This window comes from Hypanus sabinus, chromosome 21 (genome assembly GCF_030144855.1).
Source record: "Hypanus sabinus isolate sHypSab1 chromosome 21, sHypSab1.hap1, whole genome shotgun sequence".
In the NCBI taxonomy this organism is placed as follows: Eukaryota; Metazoa; Chordata; class Chondrichthyes; order Myliobatiformes; family Dasyatidae; genus Hypanus; species Hypanus sabinus.
This window is the reverse complement of record NC_082726.1, coordinates 493,408-508,701: the sequence shown is the minus strand read 5'-3', so window position 1 is coordinate 508,701 and position 15,294 is coordinate 493,408. Positions and strand designations below refer to the sequence as shown.

General features: G+C 40.3%; 1 protein-coding gene across 2 annotated transcripts in view; it reads right to left on the bottom strand.

Annotated features, from left to right (window-relative positions):
- Window positions 1-15,294, bottom strand: part of otud7a (OTU deubiquitinase 7A) — a 290,260-nt gene that overhangs the window by 56,863 nt on the left and 218,103 nt on the right. For both annotated transcript variants that reach the window (XM_059945829.1, XM_059945827.1), the window contains one exon: window positions 2,971-3,098. In XM_059945829.1, coding sequence (XP_059801812.1) covers window positions 2,971-3,098 — 128 coding nt within the window. The remainder of the gene's footprint in view (window positions 1-2,970; window positions 3,099-15,294) is intronic.

Sequence of the window (15,294 nt, the reverse complement as noted above, 5' to 3'; positions counted from 1 at the left end):
CTCTGGTAAGTTTTGGTGCCATTTCTTTCTTTTCTTTCATATATATATAGTAACGCTATTAATTACCTAGTTCTAGTAAGATTTATAAAGTGTATTTTGTAATCGTACATGGTGTGCAGTCTGATATTGTGTGTGCAAGTTGGTAACAGTGTACTTTTCACAGCATCCACGCATACGGGAGACACAGTTTGGCAGATGGGTGAATTTTTCCCCCAGACATACATCACCCGACAGCGTGAGCATTACAATTGCAAGGAAACTGCTTTGAATGCATCTCACAAACTCCACCAGATCCAGGCCCTTTGCTATCTGGGTGGCTCCATAATGGGAAAATTGTAATTGCCCTCTGGCACTACTGTACCATTCACACAAATACATGCAATCTCTCAAAGCATTTCTCAAGTTTCTGCCGACTAATGGTGGGGGGGGGGGGGGGGAGAGAGTCTAGAATACAGCCCTACCAAGGTCACCATCCCCTTCTTATTTCTATGTTTTGCCCAAATGTCCTTGTTTTATATCTTCTCAAGAGTATCTCCATGAACTCCTGTTATGTCCTCTGTTATTAAAAGGTAACACCCCTGCCATTTCTCTGCAATACCTAAAGCATCAGTATCCTGAAATGTTAAACGGCCAGTCCTGCCCTTTGCTTCTCAGCTACATTCAAAGGTCAAAGTTATGTTTCTGCTATAGCCACAATATCGTTGTCCCTAGAGCCAATCCACACCCTCAGTTCATTTGCCTTGCCCGTTAAGCTCTGCACATTGAAATAGATATAACTCAAAGTAGTTGCCCTATCTGCTCTTTTATTGTAAACATGGCTATCTTGATTACTCGGCTTACATGCTTTGGTGCTGCATGTACCCCTGTCTTCTCACTGACTTTGCTCCCCTTTGCCAGTCTGTTTTAAACCCTCCCTGGTGGCAAAAGCACATTTTACTGTTAGGATATTGTACCTCTCTGGTTCAAATGCAACCCATCATTCATGGACAGGTCACCCCAAAACCAGAAGATATCCCAGTGATCCATGACATCGAATCCATGCCCCTTTACCAGCTCTTCATCCTGGCCTATCTTTCTATCTCTGGACTCAGCCTATGTCATTTGTCCCAATGTGTATAATGATCTCTGGTGTTTGCTCTCCCCTGACAATCTTCTGTGCCTATTCAGAGACATCTTTGACCCTGGTATATGGGAGGCGACGCACCATCCTGGCACCTTTACTATGGTCACAGAATCTCCTGCCTAGCCCTTCCGCCATTGCTCTACCTGACTTTATCCTTCCCTGCTGAGCATCAGCCAGCCACAGTGCCACTAGCTGCTGTGCTCTGCATTACCAATATTTAAAATAACTGGCTTGAATATCATTGCTAACATTGATTCTGATAGCTTCAATAATTCTAACACAGTTAGAAGATTATATAGTTTAAAAATCCAAAGAAAAGAGCAGTATATAGGAATGACCCATTGTTTATGAAACAGGTATTACACAGGTCTAAAGGGACAAGGAAAGGAATGAGATGGCATGCATCAGCCTTCCAGTGCTTACTCATAACACATAGTATTAGATGGTTGAATGCTCTGCAAGAGTTCTCTTTCTCATTATAACCGTATATGGTTATATAACAATTACAGCACAGAATCAGGCCATCTCGGCCCTTCTAGTCCATGCCGAACGCTTACTCTGACCAAGTCCCACCAATCTGCACTCAGCCCATAACCCTCCATTCCTTTCCTGTCCATATAACTATCTAATTTTTCTTTAAATGACAATACCAAACCTGCCTCTACCTCTTCTACTGGAAGCTCGTTCCACACAGCTACCACTCTCTGAGTAAAGAAGTTGCCCCTTAACTCTCAACTCATGTCCTCTTGTCGGAATCTCCCCTACTCTCAATGGAAAAAGCCTATCCATGTCAACTCTATCCATCCCCCATAATTATATCCAGCTGCACATTATTACCTTGGATCTCCAACTGCAGATCCCTCTACACATTATATTAGCCTCAAAGAGATGGTTTTCTATTCCAACATGCTGCATGTCAGCGTATAACTTTTCAGTTCAACTGCTGGTACCCTTTAAAAATGTTATCCTGAGGCGCTGTTTTCTACAGCTAATGGCAGATATTTCTCTACAACGAAATACGTCAAGCTTAACAGAGCAGGTTGATGACAGGCAAGGTAAGGCAATTCCAGAAGACACATGGGCACTGTCTTACGCAGAGAGATTGGAGAGATTGGGCTTGTACACGCTGGAATTGAGGAGATTGAGAGGGGATCTGATTGAAACGTTTAAGATAATTAAAGGATTTGATAGGATTGAGGCAGGTAATATGTTCCAGATGTTGGGAGAGTCCAGTACCAGAGGGCATGGATTGAGAATAAGAGGTCAGTTATTTAAAACAGAGTTGAGGAAGAGCTTCTTCTCCCAGAGAGTTGTGGAGGTGTGGAATGCACTGCCTTGGAAGACGGTGGAGGCCAATTCTCTGGATGCTTTCAAGAAGGAGCTGGATAGATATCTGATGGATAGGGGAATCAAGGGATATGGGGACAAGGCAGGGACTGGGTATTGATAGTGAATGATCAGCCATGATCTCATAATGGCGGTGCAGACTCGAGGGGCCGAATGGTCTACTTCTGCACCTATTGTCTATTGTCTATTGTTTTTGGGAAGTATATTTTAAATTCTGAATTGTTCATTAGGTATGTTGCCAGACAATGTAATCAATGGAAAGAGGGATCTTATTTTTCACAGGCAAAATCTTAGCGGCTGCTGAAATAATCTGGAGGAGTTTATTTTTTTTCATATCCTTACTTTCAGATATAGCCTTGGATTTATGCATAATTACAAGGATAGATTAACCTAACCTGCTCACTTTCTCAGCATTGTGTCCTATAGAAACAATTACCTTCAACAAATAAAAACAAAACAGAACACTATTGTTGTGGCATGGACAAAAGAGTTAGACTAACCTTCACCTCCTGAGTCTCTTAGCATAGTATCTGCAACAACAACAATTGGTCTTCGCAACACGTGGGCAAGGACAAACACATGGAACTCCTCCAAACTTTCATAAACTGGATCCTCAGAATTGTCAACACTGTGAAGAAAAAAGATCCATCCTTATTTCCCCACAATAATCAATGTTCGGTGGACATGTCTTTTCCCTCTAATTTCTATTTAACCTTTTTTGTTCCAGTCAGGATGTTATTGCTGGAAGGTATAATATTCATCTCCAAAATCAGTACCAGCATCTAGCATATCCAAGTGTGTTACAACAAGATGTAGAAGAAAAGGATTCCATCATGCCCCAGCAGAGTATCACAATTCTAACACCATGATATTACATTTCATTTCCCTCATCATCAGTTTTGTTAACTGATACTGCTTTATGGTGTGGATCAGTATTCATGAGGATGAGTTGAGATATCTCAAATTCACTTCACATGGGAGTTCTGCAGCTAGAATAGAGAGAAAATATTGAACAGAACAAAGTTTGAACCCCAGCCCAGAAGTGAATGTACAGCTTCTAACCCAATGCTCCACCCAATTTTCTATAAAGCATTTTCTATTTTAAATGACAGTTTTTCTGTACCAATAGCAGGTAGTATTCAAAAAGCTCCTTGGCCCAAGGTCAAGTCTCTAAATAAATACTACATCTAGGAGCACTAAACCTCTACGTAAAATATACTGAATTAAACAAATCTGTACCTCCCTGAGTGGTGTCAGAACCACGTAAATCCTTGAGTGCAGGTAGCATGTTTTAAGTTCATATGCTTGAAGTATTGGTACACCCTTCTGAAGTTCCTTTCATCCTGAGGGTGGGATATCACAATCCATGAGATGTTGATTTAATTGTTTTGCCTCCCATCCCTCTCTCAACATCTGGCAGGTAGAAAGAGAGTAAGGCAACCTATTTGCAAGTGTTACTGCTACACAATCCTCACTACAGAGAGATGAGGAAGTGTGATCTAAATTAACTTAACTTCCAAATTGCCTTCCTAAAACACAACTACAACCAAATTTAGGGTGTGTTTGTGAATGATGTTCCACAGACTGAGGAGAAAATCAACACCTGACTATTCAGTATGCAGTATTTTTTTTCCAAGCTGACAGTGCTGGTGGTTGCCCAACAGCGCTTCCCCACTAAAGTCATCAACCAAGACAGATGCTGCTAATTACTTTGAATCACTAATGTATATATCAAGAAAAACCATCAATATTCTGCTTTTTTTCTTTAGTAGAATGTTATGTTATTGAAGGCAATGTTATGGAAACAACTAGGCATCACTGAAGACAGAAAGAGGTAAGCTTTCAAAATGATAGCTGATAAATTACAGTTTCTATTTTTGCAGATACTGTTTGACCTACTGAGTATTTTCAGTGGGGATCTTTGATTGTGGTGTTCCAGGATTGGGGGGAGAGGGGTGGTGTGGAGTTGGGGTGGCATGGTCGATAGCTTGCCCCAGCATTCATGGCGGACAGCACTATCTATTATTTTTGTTTAAAATGTGTTTATAGGATTAGGGTGGCATGTTCAAGTTCATAAACTGTTATATTTCAGCTTTGGTTATATAGTTATTCACTTGTGTTTTTATAGGCCACCCTAACTGTCACTGGGGTGTGCAAACCTCTCCGTTTGTATGAGACTGACCGGTTCGCAGCCTGGGTTATCGTGCCCAATCTGTTTTCATGCTTGTCACAATAAAAATGGCAGTTGAGTTAGAGAAGCACTTCTCATCTGTCAACATGAGCCCAATGCTCAGCACATTAGTGTCAGGAGTGAGATTGAAAGCTACGATGTCAGGCAAGAGTGCCTAAACCTTAAGAATAAGTCACAGCACAGAGCAGTGTGCCTCTTCCGCACTGGGCCCCCAAAGATTGGACGCTGACATGGAGGGAGGATCTGGGAACTGAGCATTGTGCCTTTCCAGGAGACTCCAATGGGGGGAGCACACCAAGGCCCCCCAACCTGGGGGACACAAGCCTCCCTCGTGGCCCAAACTGGGGAATACGAGACACCATAGTTGTGGGAGGATGAGCAACATGGCAGGCACCACTGACGCCGCTGGAGCCAGAGGAAGACCAACGGGCCTCTGCAATTAACGCCACAAGGTCTACCCTGAAGCTCCTCAGATACAATGGTAGATAGATAGTTAGATACTTTATTCATCCCCAAGGGGAAATTCAACATTTTTCCATTGTCCCATACACTTATTGTAGCAAAACTAATTACATAAGTATTTAACTCAATATAAATATGATATGCATCTAAAATCACCCTCCCAAAAAGCTTTAATAAATAGCTTTTAAAAAGTCCAGCCATCTGGAGCCCCATCGAGATGGCAAAGAACCTTTGCCTTGGCACTGGAGGGGGATGCCTGTGGGCACTCCTCGACCTAATGCTGGCTGAGCAGCGCGACTACAGGGCCCTCATAGCAGAACTGGAGTGGTGTTTTGAGCAGAAGACATTGGATTAATCAATGAGGGAAGAACTAGGCAGCATACATAGTGTGGGAGAAAGTCTGGGGGTTCACAGCAGATCTCTGCCACTGTGTTTGCATGGCTACCCCAGTTCCCACCCACGGCCAAAGAACAGCTTGCCCTCCACACCTTTGTAAAGGCACTGACACCGGCATATTCGCCTCACATCGCTATCATTGCTGGTGGAGAGAGGTCAGAAGCAAATTTAGCCCCCAAAAGCGTTCCAACGTTGCACCGCATGCCACGAGTCTAGGCTTGTGTCACTGAGGTAGAGGAGGAAACTGTCACAGAAGAGGGGTCCGGTGACGTTATCATCAAGAATGGCAGCTTAAGTCATCACTAGCTCCTCCAGAAACACGCGTATTAAGCCCCGTTAACCCATCAAATATAGTATTTTTTGAAAGTATTTGAACTGATAAGAGGGGCAAGAATGGGGAAAAAGAATGGAAATTTTAAAAAGCGACACTGCGGAGCATGATGCTGAGAGGAGTGCAGCGAGCAGCTCGCCTACCCGACCGCGTGCTAGCGAGGCGGATGCTGGGCCTCATTCAAGCAAAGCAGCAAACATGATCAAAATTTTGAAAGAGATAAGGGAGTTCCAGAAAGAAATAAAACAGCAGCTACATGATATTAAGTCAGAGCTCGCCAACATTAATCAAAAACTAGCAGTGGCAGAGACTCGAATTGAGAAGGGGAAAAAATCGCGTTCAAAACATGGAACGGATACTAAGTAAGAAGATAAAACTATTAAATCAACAAGAAGGTAAACTGCTTGACCTGGAGGGAAAATCACGGTGGAAAAATATCAGAATATAAAACGTTCCCGAAGGAGTGGAGGGCTTGTCTATGACGGAGTTTGTCGGAAAGTTGCTGCGTGACGCGCTGGAGCTTTCCAGTTTCCAGCTCAACTATGGAGCTGGAAACTGAGAGAGCGCATCGTGCGCTCGTCCTGAAGCCTACCCAAGATAGAGCAGATAAGCCACGCTCAATAATAATTAAATTCCTTCGATACAGTACCAAGGCGGAGATTCTATGAAGGGCCTGGGGTAAGAAGAGGGTGTTTTTAGACGATAAATTAATATATTTTGACCAAGATTACCCCCCCCCCGCGGTCCTGCAGAAACGTAAAGAATACTGTGAAGTAAAGCGAATACTAAAGAAAGAAAGGATTAGATTTCAAACTCCGTACCCTGCTGAACTTCGTGTTTTATCAAGATGGGGTCCGACTGTTTCAGACAGTGGAAGAGGCAACTACACACATGAAGGCCAGATGGGTGCCCGTCAGTGTGATCAAACCGAGGGAAAACCTGGCAGAGGAATTATCCCGCTCCGCTTGGGAAATAGTGCGAAAATCAAGAAGGCAGGAGACGGGAGGAAGCCGAGAGAAGTATATGAGGAAGAGACTGGGAGTTTTCCAAAGACAGCCCTCACCCCCTCCAGAAGAGCCATCAGGTTTGGCTAACTTTAAAAATGTTGAGAGCTAAATGGAAGCAAAAGTAGACGGTGACATACCTATCTCAAGAAATACTTATTATAACATGGATTTTATATTACTTAGTTGTTATTCTTTATTCACTCACTTACTCCTTTTTCCCCACCAAAATGAGAATATATATAAACTAAAGAGAATGGGCTCCACTAATTTGTTTTTCTCCTTATATAAATCAGGACATAGGAGAGGAGTTGCTATTCTTATCTCAAGTAAGCTAAATTTTGAAGAAGTATTCGAAATGGGAGATAAAGAGGGCAGATATATTCAGGTAAGGGGGAATATAGATGGAAATTCAGTTACTCTAATGAATATATATGTACCCCCGGAAAGTGATGTTAGTTTCTTTCAGCAAATACTGATATTATGGTAGCAGAAACAGGTGGTCTCCTGATATGTGGGGGAGACTTAAATATACCATTACAACCAAACATAGACTCTTCCAATAGAAAAACCTATGAAACAAAATCCTTACACAAGAAAGTTAATACACTTTTTGAGGACGTTGATATATGGAGGGACCTTTTCCCCGACAGAAGGGATTACACTCATTATTCTGCTCCCCATTCTGTATATACAAGAATAGACTATTTCATAACATTTGGAAAAGACAAAGGCAAAATAAACACCTGTGGAATTGAGACAATAGATGTAAGTGACCATGCAGCTATATATTTGTCTATTGATTTTGACCTACAACCAAAGAATACTATTTGGAAACTAAATTCAAGCCTACTCAATGATCCGTACTTTAAGGAACAATTTAAAAAAGAAATTGGTCTCTACTTAGAATTTAATGATAATGGAGAGGTTTCACCTCCCATTCTATGGGATACTCTGAAGGCAGTCTTAACAGGGAAAATTATAGCGGTATCTTCATATAAGAAAAAATAAGGAATAAAGCATTAGAGGAATTACAAAATTGGCTGAAGGAACTAGAGAAAAAACAAATTGAATTTGGCACAGGATACATTAGGGGAAATTTAAAAAATTAGGAATGAAACTAATAGTTTGGCTATGCAAGAAATCAGAAAAAATTTAATGTTTCTGAAACAGAGACATTATGAAAGTGGATCAAAGTCAATGAAAATACTGGCATGGAAATTGAAAAAAAAGATAGCAGAAAATACAATTCAGAGAATTAGGGACCCAAGAACAAACTTGATAAAAAATAAGCTAAGGGAAATTCAAGAAGCTTTTGAAGTGTTTTACAAAACTCTATATTCCAAAGTTTCAGGGGGAAGCATAACCCAAATTGACACCTTCTTGAATTCTCTAGAGTTACCCACTTTAAGTGAAGAACAAAATAGAACGATGACTGCTGACATAACTGAAGATGAATTAAAAGCTGCAATTAGTAGGCTTAAATTAAGCAAGTCACCAAGATCAGATGGATATACGACAGAGTGGTACAAAGAATTTAAAAATGAGTTAAATCCTGTTTTACTCCCCACACTGAACTGGGCTCTAAAAAAGGCACAAATGCCACCCAGTTGGAAGGAAGCAATAATCTCAGCTATACCGAAAGGAGGCAAGGATAAAATGGAATGCGGGTCATTTAGACCAATATCCGTTCTTAATGTAGATTAGTGATTATTTACCTCCATCATGGCCAAATGATTAGAGGAGTTTCGACCCATACTGATATGTAACGATCAGACAGGTTTTATACGAAGACAATATACGAAGGACACTTCACATTATGGATCATATTCAAAAAAAATAAAATCAAAGCAATAGTGATAAACGTGGATGCTGAAAAGGCATTTGATTCAGTTAATTGGAATTTTCTTTACAGAGTTTTACATAGATTTGGTTTCCAAGACACAATTATTAAAACTATACAGACACTATATGACAACCCTACTGCTAGGATTAAAATCAATGGATATTTATCAAATAGTCTTACCCTAGAAAGGGGCATGCGACAGGGTTGTGCATGGTCACTGCTACTCTTCGCATTATATCTGGAACCATTAGCTCAATACATCAGACAAAATTAAGATATAAAGGGAATTAGTATTAAAGGGACAGAGCATAAATTAGCTTGTTACGCGGATGACATTTTGATTTATCTCGGGCAACCAACCTATTCTTTACCTAAATTGATGCAATCCTTTGAACAATATGGTTAATTATCAGGATACAAGATCATCATAGATAAAACCCAATTATTTTCATATTACTATAGCCCACCAAGAGAAATTGAAAGTAGATATCCCTGGGCATGGCAAACAGAGTCTTTCAAATATTTGGGGATGATTATGCCAAAAGATTTGGCAAAATTATCAGCCTTTATATAAAAAAATTAAGGAAGCTATGGCAAGATGGAACCTGATTCCTTTTTTCAGTCTCAGTTCAAGGATTGAGTCTATTAAAATGAATATACTGCCCAGACTGTTATATCTCTTTCAGACCCTACCAACAGATTAATCAAAATCAATTAACCCTAAATGGAACAAGATGTTATCAAGGTATATTTGGCAGGGTAAAAGGCCTAGAGTTCGTCTCAAAACTTTGCAATTAGCAAAGGAAAAGGGGGGATGGGGCTTCTCTTAGAGATTATTATTTTGCGGCACAGTTGAGAGCTGTGATATGTTGGTGCAACCCATCATATGATGCTCAATGGAAAAACATTGAGGAGCGGGTACTTCCCATCCCCATTCAAGCAATTTTGGCTGATAACAACCTGCAAAGGTACATAAATACTATGGATAACCCATGGGTGAAATTGACTCTTAAAATATGGAAAACTACTATAAAAGAATATAATCTCGAGGGAGATATTGCAATTCTTAAATAGTGTGCATATGACTCGGATTTTACACCAAATAAATTGGATGCTAGATTTAAGGACTGGACAGCTAAAGGAATAACAGTTCTTTGCAACATAATGAAAGAAGGAACACTGTTCAGTTTTGAAATTCTTAAAGAGAAATACTTATCAGAAAAACAAGATTTTTATCGATATTTACAATTGCAACGATATGTTAATAAGACGCTTAAAAATGTAACCAAGGCAAGTACTTGCTTGATAGAGCTCTTTAGAAAAGCATATAATTCAGATAACGGTAGCAGAATCATTTCAAGTATGTATAAGGGGTTGTCAAATCTTAAAACACATTCGACTTCATACATTAAAACAAAATGGGAGAAGGAAGGAGGGATAATAATATCTGAGGAAGAATGGATGAAAAAACTTGATAAGATATTTTATTACATCCTCTCAGAAATCCCATTATGATAGTAACCTCCCTATTTGCTGGAGAAATTGTGGAAATCAAAATGCAAATCATTATCATATTTTTGGGACTGCCCTGTTATCAAATACCATTGGTGGGGGATACACAATGCCCTACAAGACATCTTTAAATGTGAAATACCCTTAGAGAGTAAGACCAGATATTTTGGATATATACCTCAAGAATAGTTGAAAAGAGATAAATATTTAATGAATATACTGTTGGTGGCTGGTAAAAAGACTCTTACTAGGAAATGGTTATCACAGGAGAGCCCAACTTTAAATACATGGATGGAAATTACAATGGACATTTACAAAATGGAGAAGATAACAGCATCTGTTAATCACAAGCTGGAACAATTTGATTCATACTGGGAAAAATTGTTTAACTACATAATGCCTCATAGGCCTGATTTTATTCTCACAAATCAATGAATATGTTGTAAAAACAAGATCACTCCCTACTTGTACATAGTTTTTTCCTTTTGCTTGTATTTTCTCTCCACTCTTTTCGATAAGTGTATACCTCAGATAAATACGAGGTGGAGATTGTGACATATATTATTATATGATATATATGTACAATGTCTGAAATACATCTTATGGAAATGTTTGATGATGAACTTCAATAAAAAAATAAATTACAAAAAAAACTGACACAGAAACACAAAAACATAGAAAACCTACAGCACTATACAGGCCCTTCGGTTCACGAAACTGTGCCAAACATATACTTACTTTAGAAATTACCTAGGGTTACCCATAGCTCTCTATTTTTACAAGCTCCATGTCCATATCCAGGAGTCTCTTAAAAGACCCTATTGTATCTGCCTCCACCACCTTCCAGTCTCAGTAACTTATCAAACTTCATGCTTTCCAAAAACTCCAGCACATCCTCTTTCTTAATGTTTATATGCTCAAGATTTTCAGTCCACTGTAAGCCATCCCTACAATTGCTAAGGTCCTTTTCTGATGAGGAGGAACCCATGAGACAGGTATGATCAGAGCCATGCCAGCCCTGCCACGTGCCATGGAGTGATCTCTGTGGCCAGGTAATGCTGTTTGGCCTGTGTAATGCCCCAGCCACATTCAAGAGATTGATGGCAAGGGTGCTGGCTCACATTCAGTGGATTTAAACTGATTAAAATTTGGCAGGGAGATGGGAACCAGAGTGGTAGGGCTGAGGAAGGGGAAAACAGAAATAAATCAAAGATAGCGTGCAACAGAGATGATAGAAAGGACAGGCAGGAAATGAGGCATAATCACAGCCAGTGCAATGATCTACAGGGTAATAGAGTTGTGGTGCAGTTAAAACAGAAAGCAACAAATACTGGACTGAAAGTGTTATATTTGAATGCACACAGCATAAGAAATAAAATGGATGATCTTGAAATTCAGCGATTGGTAAGTACGATGTTGTGGCCATCTCTGAAACTTGGCTAAAGGATGGCTGCCATTGGGAGCTGAATGTCCAAGGATATACGGTGTATCAGAAAGATAGATTAGTAGGCAGAGGGGGTAGTGTGACCATGTGTATAAGAAATAATATTAAATCATTAGAAAGACATGACATAGGATTAGAAGGTGCAGAGTCTCTGTGGGTTGGGTTAAGAAATGGTAAGGGTAAAAGGACCCTAACGGCGGTTGTATACAAGCATCCAAACAGCAGCTGGGATGTGGATTACAAATTATATCAAGAGATAGAAAAGGCCTGTCAGAAGACCAATGTCATGATAATTGTTGGGGATTTTAACATGAAAGTGGATTGGGAAAACCTGGTCAGTACTGGACCTCAAGAGAGAATATGTAGCATGTCTAAGGGGTACCTTTTTAGAATAGCTTGCTGTTGAGCCCTCCAGGGGATAGGTTGTACTGGATTGGGTGTTGTGCAATGATCCAGAGGTGATAAGAGAGAGCTTAAGGTTAAGGAACCCTTAGGGAACAGTGATCACAATATGAACAAGTTCACTTTGAAATTTGAGGAGAAGAAACTAAATTCCAATTTGTTGTTGTTTCTGTGGAATGAAGGAAATTACAATGGCATGAGAGAGGAACTGGCCAAGGTTGACTGTAAAGGGACACTAGCAGGATGGACAGCAGAGCAGAAATGGCTGGAGTTTCTATGAAAAATGAGGGAAGTGCAAGGCAGATATATTCCAAATAATAAGAAATTTTTGAATGGAAGAAGGATACTACCGTGGCTGACAAGTCAGAACCAAAGTAAAAGCAAAAGAGAGGGCATACAATGAAGCCAAAGCTAGTGGCAAGGTAGAGGATTGGGAAGCTTTTAAAAACTTGCAGAAGGTCATTAGGAAGGAAAAGATGGATTATGAAAGGAAGCTGGCGACAAAGAAGATATTAAGAGCTTTTTTAAGTACATAAAGGGCAAAAAGAGAGTTGACGGTAGATATAGGACCAATAGAAAATGATGCTGGAGATATTGTAATGAGAGACACAGATATGGCAGAGGAACTGAAAGCACATTTTTCATCAGTCTTCACAGTGGAAGACATCTGCAGTATACCGGTCATTCAAGAATGTCAGGGAAGTGAAGTATGTGCAGTGATAATTATGACTGAGAAGGTGCTCAGGAAGCCTAATGGTCTGAGGGTGGATAAATCTCATGGACCTGATGGAATGAACCTTCAAGTTCTGAAGGAAATAGCTGGAGAGATTGTGGAGGCATTAACAATGATATTTCAAGAATCGATAGATTCTGGCATTGTACCAGATGACTGGAAAATTGCAACTGTTACTCCTCTATTTAAGAAGGGTGGGAGGCAGCAGAAAGGAAACTATAGACCTGTTAGCCTGACATCAGTGGTTGAGAAGTTGTTGAAATCGATAGTTAGGGATGAGATTACGGAGTACCTGGAGGCACATGACAAGATAGGCTAAAGCTAGCATGGTTTCTTGAAAGCAAAACCCAGCCTATCTAACCTACTGCAATTTTTTGAGGAAATTACAAGCAGGGTAGAAAAGGAGATGCAGTGGACATGGTGTACCTTTGAAAAGGTGCCAGACTGGAGGCTGCTTAGCAAGGTAAGAGCCCATGGAAGTTACTAGCATTGGTTGATCGGTAGAAGGCAGAGAGTGGGAATAAAGGGATCGTATTCTGGCTGGCTGTTGGTTAGCAGTGGAGTTCCACAGGTGTTGGTGTTGGGACCGCTACTTTTTGTGATATGTCAATGATTTGGACTACGGGATTAATGGATTTGTGGGTAATTTTGCCAATGATACAAAGATGTGTGGAGGAATGTTGAGGAAACAGAGAGCCTGCAGAGAGACTTAGATAGCTTAGGGGAACAGGCAAAGAAGTGGCAAATGAAATACAATGTTGAAAAGAGTATGGTCATGCACTTTGGTGGAAGAAATAAATGGGTAGACTATTATTTAGATGGAGAGAGAATTCAAAACGCAGAGATGCAAAGGGATTTGGAAGTCCTTGTGCAGGTTAGTGGTTAACCTCCAGGTTGAGTCGGTGGTGAAGAAGGCGAATGTAATGTTAACATTGTTAAGATCCAGCAACAATGAATATATAATTGAGACAGGTTTTTATAACAAATAAAACATTTATTAAACACTGCTCAAAAAAAAAGTAAACAAACAACTAACTTAACCGGAAGTTGACTGCTATACGGCAGCTCAAACAGTTCTTAAAGCGATAATGCAAAAACAGTTCTTTAAAGTAGTAGATGCAAAAGTCCGAAAGTTACAGTCAGTTAGGAGAGACTTTCCTTGAAGTAATAAATTCCCTTACGTAACGTTGCTGATGATCCCAGCTGAAGTATACCTTGCCCGAAGGAATTACGATGAAGGAAATAAAATGGCTAAAAGGCACTGACCTTTTCCTTTTGGCGAATAACTCACTGCCCCAGTCCTTTCTGCTCTTACAGCAGGGACTAAAGTGGGTGCAGATTACTATTTCCTTCCGAATGAGGATCAAATAAAGGTCAAACCTGTTTTACCGCCAACACCACCAACTTTTCTTGATCTTTCAGGTTTTCGGAACATCGAAAATTCTTCACTCTCTGACTGGACTTTAACTGGCAGCTATTTTCAGAACTGCCGGCACAATGACTCTTACAGTAGAAATTAAAATTCCATTTTAAAAACAAAACTGTGTCAAATACGCAGCAGAACGGAGTCACTGACGAATTAAATCAAGAACTGACCTGCGTCACAGGGAGGGAATCTCCTTTTAAAACCCTGTTGAAACAGGCCATCACATGACCTCTCACTGGCAGGAAAATTACATCACTCCACCATCACAAGACCATTACATCATGCCCAGCACAGCCTCAATTACATCATGGTAATGTGACAATCACAGGATACCCACGGGTACGTAACAACATCTGAACTGGAGGGGGACAAGTATTCTTGCAGGTAGGTTTGCTAGAGAGGCTCCAGTGGATTTAAACTAGATACAAGGGGGGAGGGGACCAGAGTGTAGGAACAGATGTTATGGGAGAAGGAAGAAAAAGAAGACAGTAAAGTTCTTCGTACTGTTAGAGATAAACAGAGAGGAAGAGGTGGAGAATTTCTTAAATGAATTATTTTAATGCTAGGAGCATTGTAAGAAAGGTGGATGAGCTTAGAGCTCATTGATACCTGGAAATATGATATTGTAGCTATTAGTGAAACATGGTTGCAGGAGGGGTGTGATTGGCAACTAAAAATTCCTGGATTTCGTTGCTTCAGGTGTGATAGAATCGGAGGGACAAGAGGGTGAGGTGTTGCGTTGCTTGTCAGAGAAAATATTACAGCGGTGCTCTGGCAGGATAGATTAGAGGGTTTGTCTAGAGAGGCTATTTGGGTGGAATTGAGGAATGGGAAAGGTGTAGTAACACTTATAGGGGTGTATTATAGACCACTTAATGGGGAGCGAGAATTGGAGGAGCAAATTTGTAAGGAGATAGCAGATATTTGTAGTAAGCACAGGGTTGTGATTGTGGGAGATTTTTAATTTTCCATACATAGACTGGGAAGCCCATACTGTAAAAGGGATGGATGGTTTGGAGTTTGTAAAATGTGTGCAGGTTAGTTTTTTGCAGCAATACATAGAGGTACCAACTAGAG